Below are 24344 nucleotides of genomic sequence, written 5' to 3' on the forward strand. Positions count from 1 at the left end.
TCATCTTCATGATATATTTTTCAAGTTAATTTCCTCTATACTATAATGATAAATTATACAACTGTGTGCCTGAACTATAGTACATTGAAATGCTCTCTCTTGTTTGGACAGTTCCCTGCGATGGATTTCTATTTTCCTAAATCAATTCAGACATGATGAGAGGAAGGAATAGCTGCTTCCTCTGGATGAGGAATGCTTTTGGTCCCATACCTTTGGTTATGGCTTGCTCAGTCTCTCTTCCTTCCTGACAAAAACCTGACCGGTCAGGTCAATGTCTGTGTTTCGAAACTGTTCTGACAACTTTTCTGTCATTTTACCACCTGATATCAGGACAGTGTTAGTACTGACTGTCCTGATTGTAAAAAGGCAGATGAAAGCCTGGCATATGATAACAGCAGTCCACTATTTACAGATGTAAGAAACAAAGCAGAACTCTGTAAATATATGACAAAAGAGAGCATTTCTCAGAAAGAGTGTCACACCTTACATTCACATGCAAAACAATGAAATTCACAATTTATATGACTTGCCAGTGACAACGATTACAGTGCATCAACCCTCAAAAGGCTGAAGGAAGTAACAGAGAAATGGAGTTGGCCGAGTGGGTTATATAGTCTGGGCCTGCGGTCTGTCTTTCAGTGTTGGACAGGGAGGTTCTTGGCAGAGCGGGTTATATAGTCTGGGCCTGCGGTCTGTCTTTCAGTGTTGGACAGGGAGGTTCTTGGCAGAGCGGGTTATATAGTCTGGGCCTGCGGTCTGTCTTTCAGTGTTGGACAGGGAGGTTCTTGGCAGAGTGGGTTATATAGTCTGGGCCTGCTGTCTGTCTTTCAGTGTTGGACAGGGAGGTTCTTGGCAGAGTGGGTTATATAGTCTGGGCCTGCGGTCTGTCTTTCAGTGTTGGACAGGGAGGTTCTTGGCAGAGCGGGGTTATATAGTCTGGGCCTGCTGTCTGTCTGTCTTTCAGTGTTGGGCAGGGAGGTTCTTGGCAGAGCGGGTTATATAGTCTGGGCCTGTCGGTCTGTCTTTCAGTGTTGGACAGGGAGGTTCTTGGCAGAGCGGGTTATATAGTCTGGGCCTTCAGTGTTGGACAGGGAGGTTCTTGGCAGAGCGGGTTATATAGTCTGGGCCTGCGGTCTGTCTTTCAGTGTTGGACAGGGAGGTTCTTGGCAGAGCGGGTTATATAGTCTGGGCCTTGGCAGAGCGGGTGCTGTCTGTCTTTCAGTGTTGGACAGGGAGGTTCTTGGGTCTGAGTTGGGTTATATAGTCTGGGCCTGCTGTCTGTCTTTCGTGTTGGACAGGGAGGTTCTTGGCCAGGAGCGGGTTATATAGTCTGGGCCTGCGGTCTGTCTTTCAGTGTTGGACAGGGAGGTTCTTGGCAGAGCGGGTTATATAGTCTGGGCCTGTCGTCTGTCTTTCAGTGTTGGACAGGGAGGTTCTTGGCCAAGCGGGTTATATAGTCTGGGCCTTCTGTCTTTCAGTGTTGGACAGGGAGGTTCTTGGCAGAGCGGGTTATATAGTCTGGGCCTGCGGTCTGTCTTTCAGTGTTGGACAGGGAGGTTCTTGGCAGAGTGGGTTATATAGTCTGGGCCTGCGGTCTGTCTTTCAGTGGGTTAGACTTCTTGGCAGAGTGGGTTATATAGTCTGGGCCTGCTGTCTGTCTTTCAGTGTTGGACAGGGAGGTTCTTGGCCAGAGCGGGTTATATAGTCTGGGCCTGTCGTCTGTCTTTCAGTGTTGGACAGGGAGGTTCTGGGGCCTGCCGTCTGTCTTTCAGTGTTGGACAGGGAGGTTCTTGGCAGAGCGGGTTATATAGTCTGGGCCTGCGGTCTGTCTTTCAGTGTTGGACAGGGAGGTTCTTGGCAGAGCGGGTTATATAGTCTGGGCCTGCGGTCTGTCTTTCAGTGTTGGACAGGGAGGTTCTTGGCAGAGCGGGTTATATAGTCTGGGCCTGCGGTCTGTCTTTCAGTGTTGGACAGGGAGGTTCTTGGCAGAGTGGGTTATATAGTCTGGGCCTGCTGTCTGTCTTTCAGTGTTGGACAGGGAGGTTCTTGGCAGAGTGGGTTATATAGTCTGGGCCTGCGGTCTGTCTTTCAGTGTTGGACAGGGAGGTTCTTGGCAGAGTGGGTTATATAGTCTGGGCCTGCTGTCTGTCTTTCAGTGTTGGACAGGGAGGTTCTTGGCCAAGCGGGTTATATAGTCTGGGCCTGCGGTCTGTCTTTCAGTGTTGGACAGGGAGGTTCTTGGCAGAGCGGGTTATATAGTCTGGGCCTGCGGTCTGTCTTTCAGTGTTGGACAGGGAGGTTCTTGGCAGAGCGGGTTATATAGTCTGGGCCTGCGGTCTGTCTTTCAGTGTTGGACAGGGAGGTTCTTGGCAGAGCGGGTTATATAGTCTGGGCCTGTCGTCTGTCTTTCAGTGTTGGACAGGGAGGTTCTTGGCAGAGTGGGTTATATAGTCTGGGCCTGCTGTCTGTCTTTCAGTGTTGGACAGGGAGGTTCTTGGCAGAGTGGGTTATATAGTCTGGGCCTGCGGTCTGTCTTTCAGTGTTGGACAGGGAGGTTCTTGGCAGAGTGGGTTATATAGTCTGGGCCTGCTGTCTGTCTTTCAGTGTTGGACAGGGAGGTTCTTGGCCAAGCGGGTTATATAGTCTGGGCCTGCGGTCTGTCTTTCAGTGTTGGACAGGGAGGTTCTTGGCAGAGCGGGTTATATAGTCTGGGCCTGTCGTCTGTCTTTCAGTGTTGGACAGGGAGGTTCTTGGCCAAGCGGGTTATATAGTCTGGGCCTGCGGTCTGTCTTTCAGTGTTGGACAGGGAGGTTCTTGGTAGAGCGGGTTATATAGTCTGGGCCTGCGGTCTGTCTTTCAGTGTTGGACAGGGAGGTTCTTGGCCGAGTGGGTTATATAGTCTGGGCCTGCGGTCTGTCTTTCAGTGTAGACAGGGAGGTTCTTGGCAGAGTGGGTTATATAGTCTGGGCCTGCTGTCTGTCTTTCAGTGTTGGACAGGGAGGTTCTGGGCCTGGGCCTGTCGTCTGTCTTTCAGTGTTGGACAGGGAGGTTCTGGGGCCTGCCGTCTGTCTTTCAGTGTTGGACAGGGAGGTTCTTGGCAGAGCGGGTTATATAGTCTGGGCCTGCCGTCTGTCTTTCAGTGTTGGGCAGGGAGGTTCTTCAGGGATCCAAACACTTTCAAATGAATGGCACTGGACAAAATCATCTCTGAGAGGAAGTGGATGCTTTATCTCCTGTTGGGAGTTGAAATGCCAACTGGCATGCCACCCTAACTGTCAAACGTTTATGGAAGAGAGACAGGCTAGATGGGTAGATACCCTTTTTACAGAAAAGCAATGTTATTTTGACCTGGCAACAGTATTAACCAACCATAACTATTCCCTTTATGACTCCTTATGTCATCACATTCCGTTTTCTTCACCAAGTCAATTATTTAAAGTGCATTATACAACTTGACGTGCAAACATACTACTAGACATACTGCTGTATAAAATAAATGTATTTTTCAGCCGATTAAATGATCATAATGAGTCCATTTAAACTTAATGAACTGCATTGCAGCGTTTATCATGGAGTTATTGGTTGTTTCTGTGCGGCTGCATCAGCTGTTCTCCAGCCAGGGCTCTATGGATCTCCAGGCACCTTCCATCCATCCATCCACGGCAGGCAGCACAAAGCTATTATAATTGCTTTCATCACCTCTGCTTGGAAATGAATAAATAATTTTGGTGAGAGCAGTTTAATAAAAATAAATAACAAAAAGGCTATTTGTGTGCACGCTGACGCACAGAGCCTAATGAAATGGCAATGTGAAAAGGCCGACCTGAGAGAGCTTCCCAACTTTAGCTAAACAGTGACTTCACAGAGACGTTCAGTTCTCCAAAGTTCTCTGTTTACTAAATTCTTCCATTTTTTTCATCATACTGTACTGTACAGTGTATTCGGAAAGCATTCAGACCCCTTGACTTTTTCCACATTTTATTACGTTACAACCATATTCTAAAATGGATTAAATATATTTTTTTCCTCATCAATCTAAACACAATATCCCATAATGAAAAAGCAAAAACGAGGTTTTTAGAAATGTGTACAAATGTACAAACAATAAAAAACTGAAATATTACATTTACATAAGTATTCAGACCCTTTACTCAGTACTTTGTTGAGGCACCTTTGTCAGCGATTACAGCCTTGAGTCTTCTTGGGTATGACGCTATAAGCTTGACACACCTGTATTTGTGGAGTTTCTCCCATTCCTCTCTGCAGATCCTTTCAACGTCTGTAAGGTTGGATGGGGAGCGTCGCTACATAGCTATTTCCAGGTCTCTCCAGAGATGTTCGATCAGGTACATGTCCGGGCTCTGGATGGGCCACTCAAGGACATTTAGAGACTTGTCCCGAAGCCACTCCTGCGTTGTCTTGGCTGTGTGCTTAGGGTCATTGTCCTGTTGGAAGGTCGCCCCAGTCTGAGATCTTAAGCGCTCTGGAGCAGGTTCATCGCTCTGTTCATCTTTCCCTTGATTATGACTAGACTCCCAGTTCCTGCCGCTGAAAAACATCCCCACAGCATGATGCTGCCACCACCATGCTTCACCGTAGGGATGGTGCCAGGTTTCCTTTAGATGTGACGCTTGTCATTCAGGCCAAAGAGTTCAGTCTTGGTTTCACCAGACCAGAGAATGTATTTTCTCATGGTCTGAGAGTCCTTTAGGTGCCTTTTGGCAAACTCCAAGTGGGCTGTCATGTGCCTTTTACTGAGGAGTGGCTTCCGTCTGGCCAATCTACTATAAAGGCCAGATTGGTGGAGTGCTTCAGATGGTTGTCCTTCTGGAAGGTTCTCCCATCTCCCAGACCAAGGCCCTTCTACCCTGATTGACCAGATTGGCCGGACGGCCAGCTTTAGGAAGAGTCATGGTGGTTCCAAACTTCTTCCATTTAAGAATGACGGAGGCCACTGTGTTCTTGGGGACCTTCAACGCTGCAGAAATATTTTGGTACAATTCTCCAGATTTGTGCCTCGATACAATCCTGTCTCAGAGCTCTACTGACAATTCCTTCGACCTCATGGCTTGATTTTTGCTCTGACATGCACTGTCAACTGTGGGACCTTATATAGAAAGGTAGTGTGCATTTCTAAAACATGTCCAATCAATTGAATTTACAACAGGTGGACTCTAATCAAGTTGTAGAAACATCTCAAGGATGATCAATGGAAATAGGAATGCGTCTGAGGTCAATTTCGAGTCTCATAGCAAAGGGTCTCAATATTTATGTAAATAAATCAAAATCAAATCCAATTTTATTTGTCACATACACATGGTTAGCAGATGTTAATGCGAGTGTAGCGAAATGCTTGTGCTTCTAGTTCCGACAATGCAGTAATAACCAACAAGTAATCTAACTAACAATTCCAAAACTACTGTCTTTTACACAGTGTAAGGGGATAAAGAATATGTACATAAAGATATATGAATGAGTGATGATACAGAGCAGCATAGGCAAGATACAGTAGATGGTATCGAGTACAGTATATACATATGAGATGAGAATGTAAACAAAGTGGCATAGTTAAAGTGGCTAGTGATACATGTATTACATAAGGATGCAGTAGATGATCTAGAGTACAGTATATAAGTATGCATATGAGATGAATAATGTAGGGTATGTAACATTATATTAGGTAGCATTGTTTAAAGTGGCTAGTGATATATTTTACATCATTTCTCATCAATTCCCATTATTAAAGTGGCTGGAGTTGAGTCAGTGTCAGTGTCAGTGTGTTGGCAGCAGCCACTCAATGTTAGTGGTGGCTGCTTAACAGTCTGATGGCCTTGAGATAGAAACAGTTTTTCAGTCTCTCGGTCCCAGCTTTGATGCACCTGTATTGACCTCGCCTTCTGGATGATAGCGGGGTGAACAGGCAGTGGCTCGGGTGGTTGTTGTCCTTGATCATCTTTATGGCCTTCCTGTAACATCGGGTGGTGTAGGTGTCCTGGAGGGCAGGTAGTTTGCCCCCGGTGATGCGTTGTGCAGACCTCACTACCCTCTGGAGAGCCTTACGGTTGTGGGCGGAGCAGTTGCCTTACCAGGCAGTGATGCAGCCCGCCAGGATGCTCTCGATTGTGCATCTGTAGAAGTTTGTGAGTGCTTTTGGTGACAAGCCGAATTTCTTCAGCCTCCTGAGGTTGAAGAGGCGCTGTTGCGCCTTCTTCACGATGCTGTCTGTGTGAGTGGACCAATTCAGTTTGTCTGTGATGTGTATGCCGAGGAACTTAAAACTTGCTACCCTCTCCACTACTGTTCTACTGTTCCAAATAAGGTATTTCTGTATTTTTTTTTCTAAAGCCTGTTTTCACTTTGTCATTATGTGGTATTGTGATGTCATTATGTGGTATTGTGATGTCATTATGTGGTATTGTGATGTCATTATGTGGTATTGTGATGTCATTATGTGGTATTGTGATGTCATTATGTGGTATTGTGATGTCATTATGTGGTATTGTGATGTCATTATGTGGTATTGTGTGTGTATATTGATGAGGAATTGTTTTTATTTCATCAATTTTAGAATAAGGCTGTAAAGTAACAAAATGTGGAAAAAGGGAAGGGGTCTGAATACTTTCCGAATGCACTGTACGTGTCACAATTACTTTATGCCGTTGCAACACGAAGGGCTTGTACTTAATATGATAAAACCAAGGGGAAAAATTACTTCAACATATAGGCCTAAGGATTTGAACAAGCAGTTGATTTAAATTCTTTGTTTTGTTGAGCAAAGTGTTCTGGCATTAACAGTCCATTCAGGGAAGTAAGCCCATGATGCTATCAATAGACCCATACATGGAACAATTCTTCTGGAGCGTAATCCCAATATTAAGTCCATCCAGGATTATATAACCATAAACGAATAACCCTTTCAGACATCAAACCAATGTCCTTGTATTCTCCTCATGCCTCACTGCATAACCCTTTTTAAAAAATTATTTTACTAGGCAAGTCAGTTAAGAACAAATTCTTATTTTCAATGACAGCCTATGAACAGTGGGTTAACTGCCTGTTCAGGGGCAGAACGACAGATTTGTACCTTGTCAGCTCAGGGATTTGAACTTGCAACCTTCCAGTTACAAGTCCAACGCTCTAACCACTAGGCTACCCTGCCACCCCTTGTGGAAACACCAAGTCATCCTTGGAGCAAAGATATAACTAGCTGTTAATACTAAATTGTTGTGCAAGACAATCATACAACATAAAATGTACTTGCTATGACTGTGATATGTGGTTTAATACAACAGGTGGGTCTAATCCTGAATGCTGATTGGTTAAAACTGAATTCCAGCCAGTGTCTATTCCAAAAGTTACCACCGGCTAAATTGATGATGTTAAAATGCATTTTTACTCTGTTCCAAAAGCATCCAGACATTATCTTACATTTATTTTAGACTAACATTTAGTATTTGTAACATTGTTTCACATTTGTAACATTGTTTCACATTTGTAACATTGTTTCACATTTGTAACATTGTTTCAATATTCAAATTCAAACTAGAGCTGGACTGATTATGATTTTTCAACGCCGATACCGATACTGATTATTGGAGGACCCCCAAAAAATGTATTTGTAATAATGACAATTACAACAATACTGAATGAACACTTATTTTAACTTAATATAATACATCAATAAAATCAATTTAGCCTCAAATAAATAATGAAACGTGTTCAATTTGGTTTAAATAATGCAAAAACAAAGTGTTGGAGAAGAAAGTAAAAGTGCAATATGTGCCATGTAAGAAAGCTAACATGTAAATCGTTAAAAAACATTTTTTTTATGGAAATCTATTACAGTAAGGTACTTAAATGTTACCCAGAAACTATTTGAAATTGATATAAAAACAGCATCATTGGGCCTTTAAGATTTGTTTTCTTCAAAAAATAATAACAATTGGGAGCATTAATAACTGGTTGTTTGGATCCTGGATACTGATTGGATGAGCAGTGTTCCAAGCTGCTCTGTAATGTCCATCACAGACACACTTATGCCTGCTAAAAATAAAAATAATAATATTAAAAAATATATATAAAATAAAAAATAAAATAAAAAGTTCCATCTGAAAATGATCTATGCACCTCCAACGGAATATCATGTTCATGTTGCTGTCAGTATCATCTCTTGTATTTATCTCAATTCGCACATTAATTCCCTTTGCTTCCAGCCTAGCTTTAGGTTTGGTACAGTGGGGGTTTAATATAAGCCTAGCTTAGTTTGGTACAGTGGGGGTTTAATATAAGCCTAGCTTATTTTGGTACAGTGGGGGTTTAATATAAGCCTAGTTTTAAGTTTGGTACAGTGGGGGTTTAATATAAGCCTAGCTTTTAGTTTGGTACAGTGGGGGTTTAATATAAGCCTCACGGGTCTGCCTGTCCAACCTCGGAAACAATGTTTCACTCTTGAATGTCGATCTCTGTAGTACCATACATATAGTGAACGGTGCCCAGACGAGACCACTTTTCCTGAGCCAGTCGAAATCAAGCATTATCATGGACATATCCAAGTAAATGCCAATAGCAAAAATGCTATAAATAAAAAAACATGAAAAAATGGAAATGCAGCTAGTCTACTGTCATTCCAGGTTCAATGTTTGACGTGGCTTGAGTTAGGCTAGCGAGATAGCTAGCTACAAGAAAGTTATCCAGCCTGCATAGCAACCATTTTGTTTAGAATGGGTGACCAGTCTTTTTGCATAGCAACTGTGCAAAAATAATTAAAGACCAAAATAACTAACAACCAGATTTTCTGGTGTAAAAATGTAAATGTATGAATTTGACTTATCAAAATAACGTTTTAATGAAAATGTCATTTCATTGTTATTTAAATATTGTTATTTAAATAACAGTTTTATAATGGTGGACCTCAACAACGTTTGACGGTGAATGAGGGGTGCCTGAACATACAGTGAAAGGTTGGGAACCGCTTCTATAGACTATAGCCATGGATGTACCATGCAGCAATGCCATAATTAGTCACGTTTTGAGAGAGTTGGATCTGAGTCACCATTGGGTGATTAATGCATGAATGGTTTAGTTGCCTGGAGCTCGATAAAATACATATCGCCAATGTTCACCGCTATACTACGCTTGAAATTGAAAGATCATTACCGATTGGGCCGGAACATGCAGTCTCCACTAACGTCGGAACATTGCATTTAAATGTATATCGTGCTGTAGAGCAGGTCTTCAGTGTTAAGAATTTAATTTACACACAAAGGCACACCACACACATGGACACATCTCCTAACACACACAAACTACACACACGTACATTGTAAAATTGCTATATTGCTGCATTGTGTATTTTGTGTTGTAGATATATAGTGGTAGAGTAGTGGTGTAATAATGTGTTGTATTGTAGATATATAGTGGTAGAGTAGTGGTGTAATAATGTGTTGTATTGTAGATATATAGTGGTAGAGTAGTGGTGTAATAATGCATTGTAGATATGTAGTGGTAGAGTAGTGGTGTAATAATATGTTGTATTGTAGATATGTAGTGGTGTAATAATGTGTGGATTGTAGATATATAGTGGTAGAGTCGTGGTGTAATAATGTGTTGTATTGTAGATATATAGTGGTAGAGTAGTGGTGTAATAATGTATTGTAGATATATAGTGGTAGAGTAGTGGTGTAATAATGTATTGTAGATATATAGTGGTAGAGTCGTGGTGTAATAATGTATTGTATTGTAGATATATAGTGGTGTAATAATGTATTGTAGATATATAGTGGTGTAATAATGTATTGTATTGTAGATATATAGTGGTAGAGTCGTGGTGTAATAATGTATTGTATTGTAGATATATAGTGGTAGAGTCGTGGTGTAATAATGTATTGTATTGTAGATATATAGTGGGAGAGTCATGGTGTAATAATGTGTTGTATTGTAGATATATAGTGGTGTAATAATGTATTGTATTGTAGATATATAGTGGTGTAATAATGTATTGTAGATATATAGTGGTGTAATAATGTATTGTATTGTAGATATATAGTGGTGTAATAATGTATTGTAGATATATAGTGGTAGAGTAGTGGTGTAATAATGTATTGTATTGTAGATATATAGTGGTAGAGTCGTGGTGTAATAATGTCTCTGTTATGTTTTGTATGTAATTGCCTAAATCTTCTTCTGGACCCCAGGAACAGTAGATGCTGGCTTGGCAGCCGCTAATGGGGATCTGTAATAAAATACCAAGAAATAATTGAGCCCTAAGATACATCTCTGGCAAACGCTCTGCTTGTCCCTCTCAGCTTTGGCAGCTCAGTGAGCAGGCTGGATGATGGGAGCTCTGGCACTGGGGCTAGCTCAGAGGTGACTGACTGACTGACTGACTGACTGACTGACTGACTGACTGACTGACTGACTGACTGAATGAATGACTGACAGACAGACAGACTGACAGACAGACAGACAGACTGACAGACTGACTGACTGAATGAATGACTGACTGACTGACTGACTGACTGACTGACTGACTGAATGAATGAATGAATGAATGACTGACAGACTGACAGACAGACTGACTGACTGACTGACTGACTGACTGAATGACTGACTGACAGTCATTCATTCATTCATTCATTCAGTCTGTCTGTCTGACAGACTGACAGACAGACTGACTGACAGACAGACTGACAGACTGACTGACTGACTGATTGACTGACTGACTGACTGACTGACAGACAGACTGACTGACAGACAGACAGACTGACTGACTGACTGACTGACTGACTGACTGACTGACTGACTGACTGAATGACTGACAGACTGACAGACAGACAGACAGACAGACAGACAGACAGACAGACAGACAGACTGACTGACTGACTGACTGACTGACTGACTGACTGACTGACTGACTGACTGACTGACTGACTGAATGACTGACTGACTGACTGACTGAATGACTGACTGACTGACAGACACACCAAATGGGACACAACCAGACCCTATGAAGGGACTGTCTGTTAGTGTATCGTCCTTTTCCAGTGCACAGCCATGATTGTGATTATGATTTTTCCTCCCCTTCTTTCCACATTTAGTTAAACGGTGACATTTTGCTAGAGGATTATTTTCAGCTACAGACTCTTTCTGTTGTTCATATTTGTTCTATTCTTTTTTTCCCCCACAGCAAACCTTGGACTCCAACCTCAGCAATCTGATTAAGAGGAACAATGAGTTGGAAACTCTGATGGGCAAGTTGATCCAGATCTGCCAACATGTGGAGGTAAGTAAGGTTGTTTATCTGTTTCCATATTAGGCTATTTGATACAGCTCTCAGTTTCAGTGGCATTTCTATTGTTTGACAGGTTAAGCTTTTCTGATTTCTTACTTGTATTGCAAATATTAGGTGTCAGATAAGACACATTTTACAGTGGTTGCTGACATACAGTAGATAGAAAAATATTTGGTTTACAAAATCTTTGGGGTTTAAAAAAGTTTTCGGTTAAAAAATCTTTGGTTGAAAACATCTTTGGTTAAAAAAAATATTTTGCTCAAAAAATCTTTGGGGTGTAGGAAAGAGATGTAGGAGAGAGATGTAGGAGAGAGATGAAGGAGAGAGATTTAGGAGAGAGATGTAGGAGAGAGATGTAGGAGAGAGATGAAGGAGAGAGATTTAGGAGAGAGATTTAGGAGAGAGATGTAGGAGAGAGATGAAGGAGAGAGATGTAGGAGAGAGATGTAGTTGAGAGATGTAGGAGAGAGATGTAGGAGAGAGATGTAGGAGAGAGAGATGTAGGAGAGAGAGATGTAGGAGAGAGATGTAGTTGAGAGATGTAGGAGAGAGATGTAGGAGAAAGATGTAGGAGAGAGATGTAGGAGGGAGAGATGTAGGAGAGAGAGATGTAGGAGAGAGAGAGGAGAGAGATGAAGGAGAGAGAGATGTAGGAGAGAGAGATGTAGGAGAGAGAGATGTAGGAGAGAGAGATGTAGGAGAGAGATGTAGGAGAGCGTGGGCCAGCAGCAGCTCTGGCTGTATGTGGGAAAGCAAAAACAATTGTTGCAATGACTAGGCTCAGCTGACTCTCACCTGTGGCACTATGCTACCCTGTGTATGGTGACAGCGGTTTGTACATAGAATGACATACTAGAAATGTCATTTAATAGGATCTCTATGGCTGTGTAGATCTATCCTGGGAAATACTAGATAGCCTACTGCCTCAGGTTATATATGAGCCGGGGGGGCTTTGTTACAGTCTATGAGAATTATCTTATAAATTGTACTCCTGTGGCCTAACTCAGGGTCACCCAAGGTGTTTCTTGGTAGTCTTAAACAAATCTACTTTGAAACAAAAGTCAACATCTCACACACCTGGTTATGGACTTCAGAAAAGAAGAGACCTGTACCATGTCAGATATAGAGTTGAAATGTTTTACATGTTGAGTTTGTATCCCAATATTACACTTTATATACATCACAGAATACTTCTAAAATAAGAAAAAAACATTTGACATAGAAACACCAGATTTTATGGGAGAAAAAAAAAAGGTTTCATGACATTCTACCCATGAAGCCACCAGAGTGCATTGTGGTAATTTGACTGCAGGAAAGGGCTACAACAATTCCTGTCTGTATCACAACCGGCAGTGACTGGGAGTCCCATAGGGCGGAGCACAATTGGCCCAGCGTCGCCCGGGTTAGGCCAGGATAGGCCGTCATTGCAAATAAGAATTTGTTCTTAACTGACTTGCCTAGTTAAATAAAGGTTATATTAAAAAAAATACAAATACATTTTTAAAAAATACAAATGTCTGTAAAATGCTATGTTTTATCCTGTCAATGCCAAACATAACGTATTAGATTGATATCCCTGTTCTGATCTGTTTCCAAGGGGAATGCATCCAGACAAGAGAACAAGCTCCTGGAAGAGTGTGACCTCCTGATGGACGTGGTACAGCAGAGAAGACAGATCATAGCCACCAAGATAAACGAGGGCAAGGTAATACTCCATACTGCCCTCTTCCTCCCCTGTAGACGTTTGCAACTATCAACAACAGCTACAGGTCAAAACTTGCAAGTAGACATTGCAGCCCTTATGGCAAAAACACCTCACTACATTACAGTGTCAAGGTAATCAGTCACAAGGCAACGTTCTGATTCCACCTTGTTGTGACGGATGGCAACGTTCTGATTCCACCTTGTTGTGATTGATGGCAACGTTCTGATTCCACCTTGTTGTGATTGATGGCAACGTTCTGATTCCACCTTGTTGTGATTGATGGCAACGTTCTGATTCCACCTTGTTGTGATTGATGGCAATGTTCTGATTCCACCTTGTTGTGATTGATGGCAATGTTCTGATTCCACCTTGTTGTGATTGATGGCAATGTTCTGATTCCACCTTGTTGTGATTGATGGCAACGTTCTGATTCCACCTTGTTGTGATTGATGGCAATGTTCTGATTCCACCTTGTTGTGATTGATGGCAACGTTCTGATTCCACCTTGTTGTGACTGATGCCTTAACCGACATCCACGTCTTGGGTTAACTGCAGAAGGACAGATTTTTACCTTATCAGCTTGGGGGATTCGATCCAGCAACCTTTTGGTTACTAACCCTCTGTAAAGGCTGAGGAGGAATGTTGTTACCGTGCCGTCCGTCTCTGCTAGACATGGACAGCTTTCACTGACTGTGTTATTTTATTTACCCTTTTACTTAGCCTTTTATTTAATGAGTCAAATCAGTTAAGAACAATTTACAATGGACTACCTACCCCGTCCCAACCCTAACCCGGACGACGCTGGGCCAATTGCTCGCCGCCCTATGGGACTCCCAATCACAGTCGGTTGTGATACAGCCTGGAATGGAACCAGGGTCTGTAGTGACGCCCTCTAGCAGTGAGATGCAGTGCCTCAGACCGCTGCGCCACTCGGGAGCCCCAGTGCCACTGCAGTGTACCACAAGAGGCAAACATAAGCAAGAGTCTGCTTGCTTCTTTAATGGAATGTATGACAAACATAATTTACTCTGGAATTCCTATTTGATGAAAATCAGTGTTGTCAGGTCATCGCTATGTGACTGCTCTAACTAGAGGAGCTTTGTTTTGTGTGTACTATACAGTATTGTATTCTGTAGTATCCCAGCTCACTGGTAGTAATGGAGGAGACATTGCACAGTATTTATGCATCTGAAACAAATCCACTCTGCTCCTTGAGTGGTTTCCCTTCCTTTCCCCCCATTAAGTGTCATTAGAGAGTGCTCTGGGGGGGGGGATGCCGCTGGCATGCTGTACCATGTTCAGTGTCAGAGCCACATCAGACCTGTTTCCTGTGATCTGGCCCCTCTGAGGAACACTGCTTCCTTCCTCGCCCCGTGCCTCGTTTCAAAGTCAGGAGGCTGCTCTCTGCTCTCTGCTCCCTGCTCTCTGTTCTCCCCTCTCTGCTCTCTCCTCTTTACTCTCTCCTCTCTGCTCTCTCCTCTGCTCTCTCCTCTCTGCTCTCTCCTTCCTGCTCTCTCCTTTCTGCTCTCCCCACTCTTTTCCCTGTTCTCTCCTCTTTGCTCTCTCCTCTCTGCTCTCTCCTCTTTGCTCTCTCCTCTCTGCTCTCTCCTTCCTGCTCTCTCCTTTCTGCTCTCTCCTCTCTTTTCCCTGATCTCTCCTCTGTTCTCTCCTCTGCTCTCTCCTCTGCTCTCTCCTCTGCTCTCTCCCCTGCTCTCTCCCCTGCTCTCTCATCTGCTCTCCCCTCTCTGCTCTCTGCTCTCTCCCTCTCTGCTCTCTCCTCTCTGCTCTCCCTCTGCTCCCTGCTCTCATGCTCTGCTCCCCTCTGCTCTCTCCTCTCTCTCTCTGCTCTCACCTCTCTGCTCTCCCTCTGCTCTCTCCTCTGCTCTCCCCTCTCTGCTCCATGCTCTCTCCTCTGCTCTCTCCTCTCTGCTGCCTGCCTCTCTCTCCCCTCTCTCTCTCCCTCTCTCTCCTCTCTCCTTCCTGCTCCCTGCCTTCCTCTGCTCTCCCCTCTCTGCTCTCTCCTTCCTGCTCTCTCCTCTCTGCTCTCTCCTCTGCTCCCTGCTCTCTCCTCTGCTCTCCCCTGCTCTCCCCTGCTCTCTCCTCTGCTCTCCCCTCTCTGCTCCTTGCTCTCTCCTCTGCTCTCCCCTCTCTGCTCTCTGCTCTCTCCTCTCTGCTCTCTCCTCTCTGCTCTCTCCTCTCTGCTCTCCCCTCTCTGCTCCCTGCTCTCTCCTCTGCTCTCCCCTCTCTGCTCTCTCCCCTGCTCGCTCCTCTGCTCGCTGCTCTCTCCTCTGCTCTCTCCTCTCTGCTTCCTGCTCTCTCCTCTCTGCTGCCTGCTGTCTCGTCTCCCCTCTCTCCTCTCTCCTCTCCTCTCTCCTCTCTCATCTCCTCTGCTCTCCCCTGCTCTCCCCTGCTCTCCCCTCCTCTCTGCACCCCCCTCTCTGCTCCCTGCTCTCTCCTCTGCTCTCTCCTCTGCTCTCCCCTCTCTGCTCTCTCCTCTGCTCTCTCCTCTGCTCTCCCCTCTCTGCTCCCTGCTCTCTCCTCTGCTCTCTCCTCTCTGCTTCCTGCTCTCTCCTCTCTGCTGCCTGCTCTCTCATCTCCCCTCTCTCCTCTCCTCTCTCCTCTCTCCTATCTGCTTCCTGCTCTCTCCTCTCGGCTTCCTGCTCTCTCCTCTCTGCTGCCTGCTCTCTCCTCTCCCCTCTCTCATCTCCTCTCCTCTCTCCTCTCTGCTCCCTGCTCTCTCTTCTCTGCTTCCTGCTCTCCCCTCTCTCATCTCCTCTCCTCTCTCCTCTCACCTATCCCCTCTCTGCTCTCTGCTCTCCCCTCTCTCATCTCCTCTCCTCTCTCCTCTCACCTATCCCCTCTCTGCTCTCTGCTTCCTGCTCTCCCCTCTCTGCTCCACCCTCTCTGCTCTCCCCTCTCTCCTCTCTGCTCCCTGACAATGGACAGAGGGGGTAAGCAGGCACGTTCCGTTACCATGGTGATGTTTTGGATAATGTATATACTCCTCATTCCATCCTCAAAGTTGATCACTTGGCTGCTTGGCTAATCATGATGGTCGAAGAAAAATTGATTCGATAAAAACACGCAAAGCATGTTTTTTGAATTAGAGAAAAATGGTGACATGATTATGTATAATTGAATGACCTCTCGATTGTGACCTTTTGAATAAAGAACTGTCAACTCAATTGAACCTGCTGTAGTACAGACGTTTCTGAAGCCGCAGTAGCAGCAGTCTATTGGTCTGTCCCTGCACCGGGGTATTCTATAATCCATTGTTTCCTCTCAGGCTATCCGTCTGCGAAAGCTAGCCCAGCAGATCGCCACCTGCAAGCAGATCATCGAGAGATCGTCATCCCTCATCACTCAGGCAGATCACACCCTGAGGGAGGGAGACCACGCCCGCTTCCTGCAGACAGCAAAAAGCATCTGCGAGAGGTGAGCTATCAAGTCAACTGGTTGTTGTGATAATGCTTCAAACAGTCCCAGGTTGTAAGGAGAGAAATGTCATGTGAACTCTATAGCGTTGTGTTTTTAGAGTGTCCATGGCGACAGCATCCTCTCAGATCCTGATACCAGAGATCAACCTGAATGACACCTTTGATACGTTTGCGTTGGACTTTACAAGAGAAAAGAAAATGCTGGAAGGCTTGGATTACCTCACAGGTGAACATACTTCAACCTGTCATCTTTTCCCATCTTTTCAGTCAGAAAATATATTGAGAACATATCTATAACTCAGGTCTATCTGAAATGAACCATTCTGGTACAGTGCAATTTCTCTGTTTATCTATTTTCTCCAGCAGTCAAATATAAAAACAAGCTACACTGTAGCTTCTCAAATTGTTTTTTGTCACATGCTTTGCAAACTACAGGTGTAAAGTAACAGTTCGGGGTTCGTTTACAGTTGAATTAATTGGATTTAAATTGTTCTGGCTTTTAGGGAATTCTCCACAGGATGTCTTCTGTACTACATTGAACTCTACGTCCAGTAACTTAACCAAATGAATCACACGGCACAATTTTTATTTATAAAAAAAACAAAAAATCACCTTTATTTAACCAGGTAGGCCAGTTGAAAACAAGTTCTCATTTACAACTTCGAACTGGCCAATGAAGTCACAGCCCCTTGCAAGAGTGGACTAGAATTTATCTACCAACCCAAATATCCAACCCCTTTTGGTCCAAAAAGAATAGTGTTTTTTTTACTGTAGTGAGTATGTCTACTGTTCATCATTGTTGTCCTAAATAAATGACAAACACCACAGACGTGAAGAAAAACAACTAAATGTTTCTATTTTCAGCACCAAATCCCCCAATAATCCGGGAGGAATTATGTACAGCATCGTATGACACCATCACTGCTCACTGGACATCAGATGACGAGTTCTGTGTGGTCTCCTATGAGCTGCAGTATGCCATCTTCACTGGACAAGCCAATGTCGTCAGTACGTACGCATGTCCTAGATCTCCTCAGTACAGTTCGCTGTGTGACTGTACAGCATGCCTGTTGTGGTATAAACTGTTCAATCATGAAAGGTCTGAGTGGCTATCTGACTATCTGAGTGGCTATCTGACTATCTGAGTGGCTATCTGACTATCTGAGTGGCTATCTGACTATCTGAGTGGCTATCTGACTATCTGAGTGGCTATCTGACTATCTGAGTTGCTATCTGACTATCTGAGTGGCTATCTGACTATCTGTGGCTATCTGACTATCTGAGTGGCTATCTGACTATCTGAGTGGCTATCTGACTATCTGAGTGACCATCTGACTATCTGAGTGGCCATCTGACTATCTGAGTGGCTATCTGACTATCTGAGTGACCATCTGACTATCTGATCTGACTGGCTATCTGACTATCTGAGTGGCTATCTGACTATCTGAGTGGCTATCTGACTATCTGAGTGGCTATCTGACTATCTGAGTGGCTATCTGACTATCTGAGTGGCTATCTGACTATCTGAGTGGCTATCTGACTATCTGAGTGGCTATCCGACTATCTGAGTGGCTCCTGCTGTGAATAGCTTTGGGGGGGGTCATTACATTACACCGATCAAATAAAGCACTTTTTAATTTCAGAACGGCGGCAACAACCATGCTTTCCTTTCATTGGATAATAAGACAATAATAAGATATCAGAGATCTCTGCTGTGTATCTCTGCTAGAGACTGATCCAGGCCAGAGTATATAGGCTGAGTCAGACTGGATTCCAATCCAGATGGAGATTTGTGTTTCCCTGCGGCTCATGTAAGTGGCAGACTGTTGGAACAGATCACCCTAGCAAGGGTTGCAAGAAATTGTCCCTCTTCTGCCCCAGGGCCTGTTCATACTACAGTGAGCGGACAATGTTATTGTGTACGACAGGTCACGCAGAGAAATAACAGCCGTGAGAGGTTATGACAATACAGATGCTAGAATTACCACAATCTTGATTTGACGACAACAAAGTATTAATTGAAGGTGTTGTTATGTCAACGAATGTCTGTTACATTTGTGTGTTTTGTTACAATCCAGTGGTTGTAGCTCCTGTTATTTAACTGACTTTGTCTGTGGTCTAGGTTTGTGTAACTCAGCTGACAGTTGGATGATTGTGCCCAACATCAAGCAGAACCACTACACAGTGCATGGACTCCAGTGTGGCACCAAGTACATCTTTATGGTCAAAGCTATCAACCAGGCAGGGAGTCGCAGCAGTGTACCTGGGAAGCTCAAGACCAACAGTATGTCAGAGTTTCCAATAGCTGTACCGTGTTGATGTCATTAAACCTCCTTAGGAGATATTGACATATGGAGATATTTACTAGCATATTTACTATTGTTTACTGTTAAATTATAAACTGGGTGGTTCGAGCCCTGAATGCTGATTGGCTGAAAGCCGTGGTATATCAGATCGTATACCACGGGTATGACAAAACATGTATTTTTTTACTGCTCTAATTACGTTGGTAACCAGTTTATAATAGCAATAAGGGACCTCGGGGGTTTGTGGTATATGGCCAATATACCACGGCTAAGGTCTGTGTCCAGGCACTCCGCGTTGCGTCGTGCTTAAGATCAGCCTTTAGCCGTGGTATATTGACCATATATCACACCCCCCCCCCCAGGTATTATTTTTTAATTAATCTATGGTCCATTTACAGGTCAGCCGTTCAAGTTGGACCCAAAGTCTGCTCACAAGAAGCTGAAGGTCTCCCACGACAACCTGACGGTGGAGCGAGACGAGACGTCGTCCAAGAAGAGCCACAATCAGGACCGCTTCACCAGCCAGGGCAGCTACGGCGTCACTGGGAATGTGTACATCGATAGCGGGCGCCACTACTGGGAGGCCTTGATAGGAGGGAGCACATGGTAAGAATATGGATCAGTCGTGCCTCAGATACCTCAGACCAGAACATATGGCGAGACAAAGGTGTGTGAGATTCACATTGGGAAATCCAATCACAGTCTCTGTTACACTAGAATCTTGAAATCTAAAAATCTCTAGGACGCTAGGAGTCCTGTCATTTCCCACAGGTGCTATTTGACCTCAACTAGAGAATGAGCCATTAACATGCTATTTTTCTATCTTCATCAGGTTTGCTGTGGGTGTTGCTTACAAGTCAGCACCGAAACACGAGTGGATCGGCAAGAACTCGGCCTCGTGGGTATTATCTCGATGCAACAACTCCTGGGTAGTACGTCACAACAGCAAGGAGATGCCCATCGAGCCGTCCCCCCACCTGCGTCGCGTGGGGGTGTTGTTGGACTACGACGCCGGTTCCCTGGCCTTCTACGATGGCGCCGGCTCACAGCACCTGTACACGTTCGACATCACCTTCGCTCAGCCAGTGTGTCCTGTGTTCAACGTGTGGAACAAGTGTCTGACTGTTCTCACGGGGCTGCCCATCCCAGACCACCTCGAGGGGACAGACTGCCGGGATTAACAGACCAGCTAATGCAACACAAAGGGAGTAAAAACAGACCCACTTCAGCCTCACCTGGCTGCCTTTGTGTCACACCATCCATGCTGTATAAAGCAGAACAAAGCCATGGTGCCAGATCAGTCTCCAATCATTCTCTTATAGAAGCAAATACATTGTTTTTAAAAAATTATTTATGGAAACCATTTATTGGGTTAAAAAAAAATATTGTAGATTTTATTTCTTGCTTTAACACATTAATATTCACTGCTATATTTATGCTTGTTGGTTTTGGGATGCGCTTAGAGAGGAAGGTTTTGGGATGCGCTTAGAGAGGAAGGTTTTGGGATGCGCTTTTTGGGAGAGAGGAAGGTTTTGGATGCGCTTAGAGAGGAAGGTTTTGGGATGCGCTTAGAGAGGAAAGTTTTGGGATGCGCTTAGAGAGGAAGGTTTTGGATGCGCTTAGAGAGGAAGGTTTTGGGATGCGCTTAGAGAGGAAGGTTTTGGGATGCGCTTAGAGAGGAAGGTTTTGGGATGCGCTTAGAGAGGAAGGTGGGGATAACATTTTCAAATTCAGTCATAATTACTGTATTTCTAAGCAGGCAGTGGTTAGAGCGTTGGGCCAGTAACCAAAAGGTTGCTAGTTCGAATCCCTGAGCTGACAAGGTAATACGTCTTCCTGTTGTTCTGCCTCTGAACAAGGCAGTTAATCCGCTGTTCCCCGGGCAGGCCGTCATTGCCTAGTTAAATAAAACAAAATGAAAAGCCCTGAGATGAGTTTATTTCATACAGTATTACACATACAGTAGATTGTTGACCTTTGTCCATGTATCAGTCGTTAGCAGCATGTTGCTAAATTTTTACGTGTAACCCTGTTTATCTTGACATGTCATCATGACATCCGTTCCTCTGATCACAGAGCAGTTATAACAGGAGTATTCATCTACAATCTTCTGTTTCATACAAGAACCTCTCCATGATTTTTCTTATGTATTAGGATGATGTTTGTGAAAATAAACATGTTAAGAGTTATTTTTAATAGTTAATCTGCCACTTTTACAATTCTAAAATCACAGCACTTCTAATGCACTGACAACTTGACTATAATTGACAAACTCACAAAGACACAATTCTTCATCTGTTTGTCAAAAAAGAAGCACTGCGATGTTAAAAACGTTGATTCATGTTGAAAATGTACACTTCTAAAGAAAAGCCATTTTAAGTGACATTTCAATACAGAAATAATGTCTTAATTGTAATTAGAAACAACATGTGCAATCTCTGTAAATACCTTACTGTTTTCTTCTCACCTATTGGCTCGGTATGTTCATATGCCGGTACATTTCGTATTTGAGCAATTTGACTTTTTTTGATGCATCATTATTGTCACACATTCCTTGTTAAAAAATGTAATAAAATTACATAAATAAAGTGTGAATTGTAATGATAATGCTTTTTATTTGTCTGTTACCTAATCTTAACTCATTTTCATTTGAGTCAGACACACACTCTGTAGGCAAAACAAAAGAAAACCACTTGATATTTTGTGGCTTAGATTCATTTCACCGATTATAAGGTGTCGTGAAGTGTTAGGTGGCTGTGTATCACTATTAATCTACAGACCACTTCAGCACCGTACAACAACGATGAAGCTGTGATGAGATTCCTTCTGACATCTCTCTTTATCCTCCAGTAAGACCCCACATGACCCCGATCCTTTCAACTAGTAATAGACTAAAAAAAATATCTGAACTCACTGTGACCTCACCGTCAGACACCCTCGTGACATGGATCATGACAGAGCCCGAGTGCACGAACACAGTCCAGCTAGAATGATGTTGATTGGAGACGTTTGTAAATCATTTATTTACAAATATATATATATATTTAAAGACTGTGAAAAGGTTTTGCTGGTCAATTTGATCAAATGTGCATTTGTGGTATTTACACAGTAGCTTAACATACACTTATTTGTTTAAATAACATTATACAAGCTGAAAAACGAGGTATTTACACAGTACAATACCTTATTTGTTTAAATACAAGTACACAGGGTGAAATAGCAGGTGCAGTAGTTAGGCCTACCTAGTTTTCAGAATAAGATGTTTCTATGTTGGACTGTAGCTGTGTATTCAAAACTAATGCATAAAGACAGCTAAGGCAGGATGGAATATATTAAATCTGGCCTTTAATCTTGGACAAAGTATTGGCTTGTGGCTTCACCGAGGTTGGCGGTTGTTTCGGTGATACGGTACCAGAGACAATCCCAATAGAGAGGAATAGAAAGAGATTCTAACCATGTCGACTGATTAAGAAGTTATCTAAGTCACTGAAAAAACGGTTCAAGAAATCCTATTTATTTTATTGCATGAACATTCAGTCATTTCAGGGCATTGAGAGAACCGTGGATTTGCACGCAATCTGACACAGAATGGGGTTATCAGCCGTCGGAACGCCCTGAGGCCATTATGAAGCAACGATGGTGTTCAAATAGTCATACAGTAAGATGCTTTTCAAAAGAAGGAAACACATCAATTGCTATACGGTGTACTTGCTATACGGTGTAATCAATACGGTGTAATCAATATGGTGTAATCAATACGGTGTAATCAATACGGTGTAATCAATATGGTGTAATCAATACGGTGTAATCAATACGGTGTAATCAATACGGTGTAATCTATACGGTGTACTTGCTATACGGTGTAATCAATACGGTGTACTTGCTATATGGTGTAATCAATATGGTGTAATCAATACGGTGTAATCAATACAGTGTAATCAATACAGTGTAATCAATACGGTGTAATCAATACGGTGTAATCAATATGGTGTAATCAATACGGTGTAATCAATACGGTGTAATCAATATGGTGTAATCAATACGGTGTAATCTATACGGTGTACTTGCTATACGGTGTAATCAATACGGTGTAATCAATACGGTGTAATCAATACGGTGTACTTGCTATATGGTGTAATCAATACGGTGTAATCAATACGGTGTACTTGCTATATGGTGTAATCAATACGATGTAATCAATACGGTGTAATCAATACAGTGTAATCAATACGGTGTAATCTATACAGTGTAATCAATACAGTGTAATCAGTGTAATCAATACGGTGTAATCTATACAGTGTAATCAATACAGTGTAATCAATACGGTGTAATCTATACAGTGTAATCAATACAGTGTAATCAATACAGTGTAATCAATACGGTGTAATCTATACAGTGTAATCAATACAGTGTAATCAATACAGTGTAATCAATACGGTGTAATCTATACAGTGTAATCAATACAGTGTAATCAATACAGTGTAATCAATACAGTGTAATCAATACGGTGTAATCTATACGATGTAATCAATACGGTGTAATCAATACGGTGTACTTGCTTTACGGTGTAATCAATACGGTGTAATCAATACGGTGTAATCAATACGGTGTAATCAATACAGTGTAATCTATACGGTGTAATCTATACGGTGTAATCAATACAGAGTAATCTATACGGTGTAATCAATATGGTGTAATCAATACAGTGTAATCAATACGGTGTACTGTTTGATGACTGATGAACATTCTAAAGCTGTAGTCTCAAACACTATATTTTTTAACAAACTGTATTAATAAATAACACATATTGGAAAGACTTATTAAGCAACAATATCAGGTGATTTTTAACATCAAATTATTATTTGAAACTTATATTCGGATGTGGATTATATGTCTTGGATATACTGTACAGTACATTCACCATTTTTCCAAGGAATGGCAAAGAAACATGGAAAGTATCAACGTTGGGCAAGAAAATTATATTTTAACTGAAGGTAAATTGGTTGTTTTTCTACCACAACAAAAAAAGAACCTCCTGTGAGAAGAACATTAACTATGTAATCACATTTTCTCCTTTATTCCCCCACTCTTTTATATATATATTTATTCTTTATTTAACTAGGCAAGTCAGTTAAGAACAAATTCTTATTTACAATGACCTAACCCGGATGACACTGGGCCAATTATACGCCGTCCTTTGGGACTCCCAATCACGGTCGGTTGTGATACAACCTGGAATGGAACCAAAGTCTGTAGTGACGCCTCTAGCACTGACACGCAGTGGCTTAGACCGCTGCGCCACTCAGGAGCCCCTTATGAAGATAAACATTTCACATAGATGAAAGCAGATTGTTTGGTTGAAAACAGTGGGAAAAAAACAACAGAGAAGGAAACACAGACGAAACTCGTGATATATATGTAGGCCTAATATTTGTGTCATTACTAGATGCAGATCTCTGACCTTTCTTGGGACTTATCGATCCACGTCTAGACAGACTGCATGCTGGGGGCAGAAACTGTCTCATACCCCTTCATAATAAAGTGGTTGAATAGATGCAGTACATGGCCGTCTATGAGTCTGTCAGTCTGGTTCAAGGGTTCTTGCT

General features: G+C 42.9%; 1 protein-coding gene across 6 annotated transcripts in view; it reads left to right on the forward strand.

Annotated features, from left to right (window-relative positions):
• LOC112243139 (E3 ubiquitin-protein ligase Midline-1) overlaps nt 1-21339 on the forward strand; it is a 76447-nt gene extending 55108 nt beyond the window's left edge. For 5 of the 6 annotated variants that reach the window (XM_042319984.1, XM_042319983.1, XM_042319985.1 and 2 more), the window contains 8 exons: nt 11186-11281; nt 12888-12995; nt 16282-16430; nt 16531-16658; nt 17297-17440; nt 18555-18716; nt 19137-19344; nt 19571-21339. In XM_042319984.1, the coding sequence (XP_042175918.1) occupies nt 11186-11281; nt 12888-12995; nt 16282-16430; nt 16531-16658; nt 17297-17440; nt 18555-18716; nt 19137-19344; nt 19571-19919 (1344 nt within the window). In that variant the 3' untranslated portion in view covers nt 19920-21339. Of the gene's footprint in view, nt 1-11185; nt 11282-12887; nt 12996-16281; nt 16431-16530; nt 16659-17296; nt 17441-18554; nt 18717-19136; nt 19349-19570 lie in introns of those variants that run through there. The other variant, XM_042319987.1, reaches the window with a different exon arrangement.
• Nucleotides 21340-24344: the final 3005 nt, after the last annotated feature.

The sequence above is a fragment of the Oncorhynchus tshawytscha genome, linkage group LG03 (genome assembly GCF_018296145.1).
Source record: "Oncorhynchus tshawytscha isolate Ot180627B linkage group LG03, Otsh_v2.0, whole genome shotgun sequence".
NCBI lineage: Eukaryota > Metazoa > Chordata > Actinopteri > Salmoniformes > Salmonidae > Oncorhynchus > Oncorhynchus tshawytscha.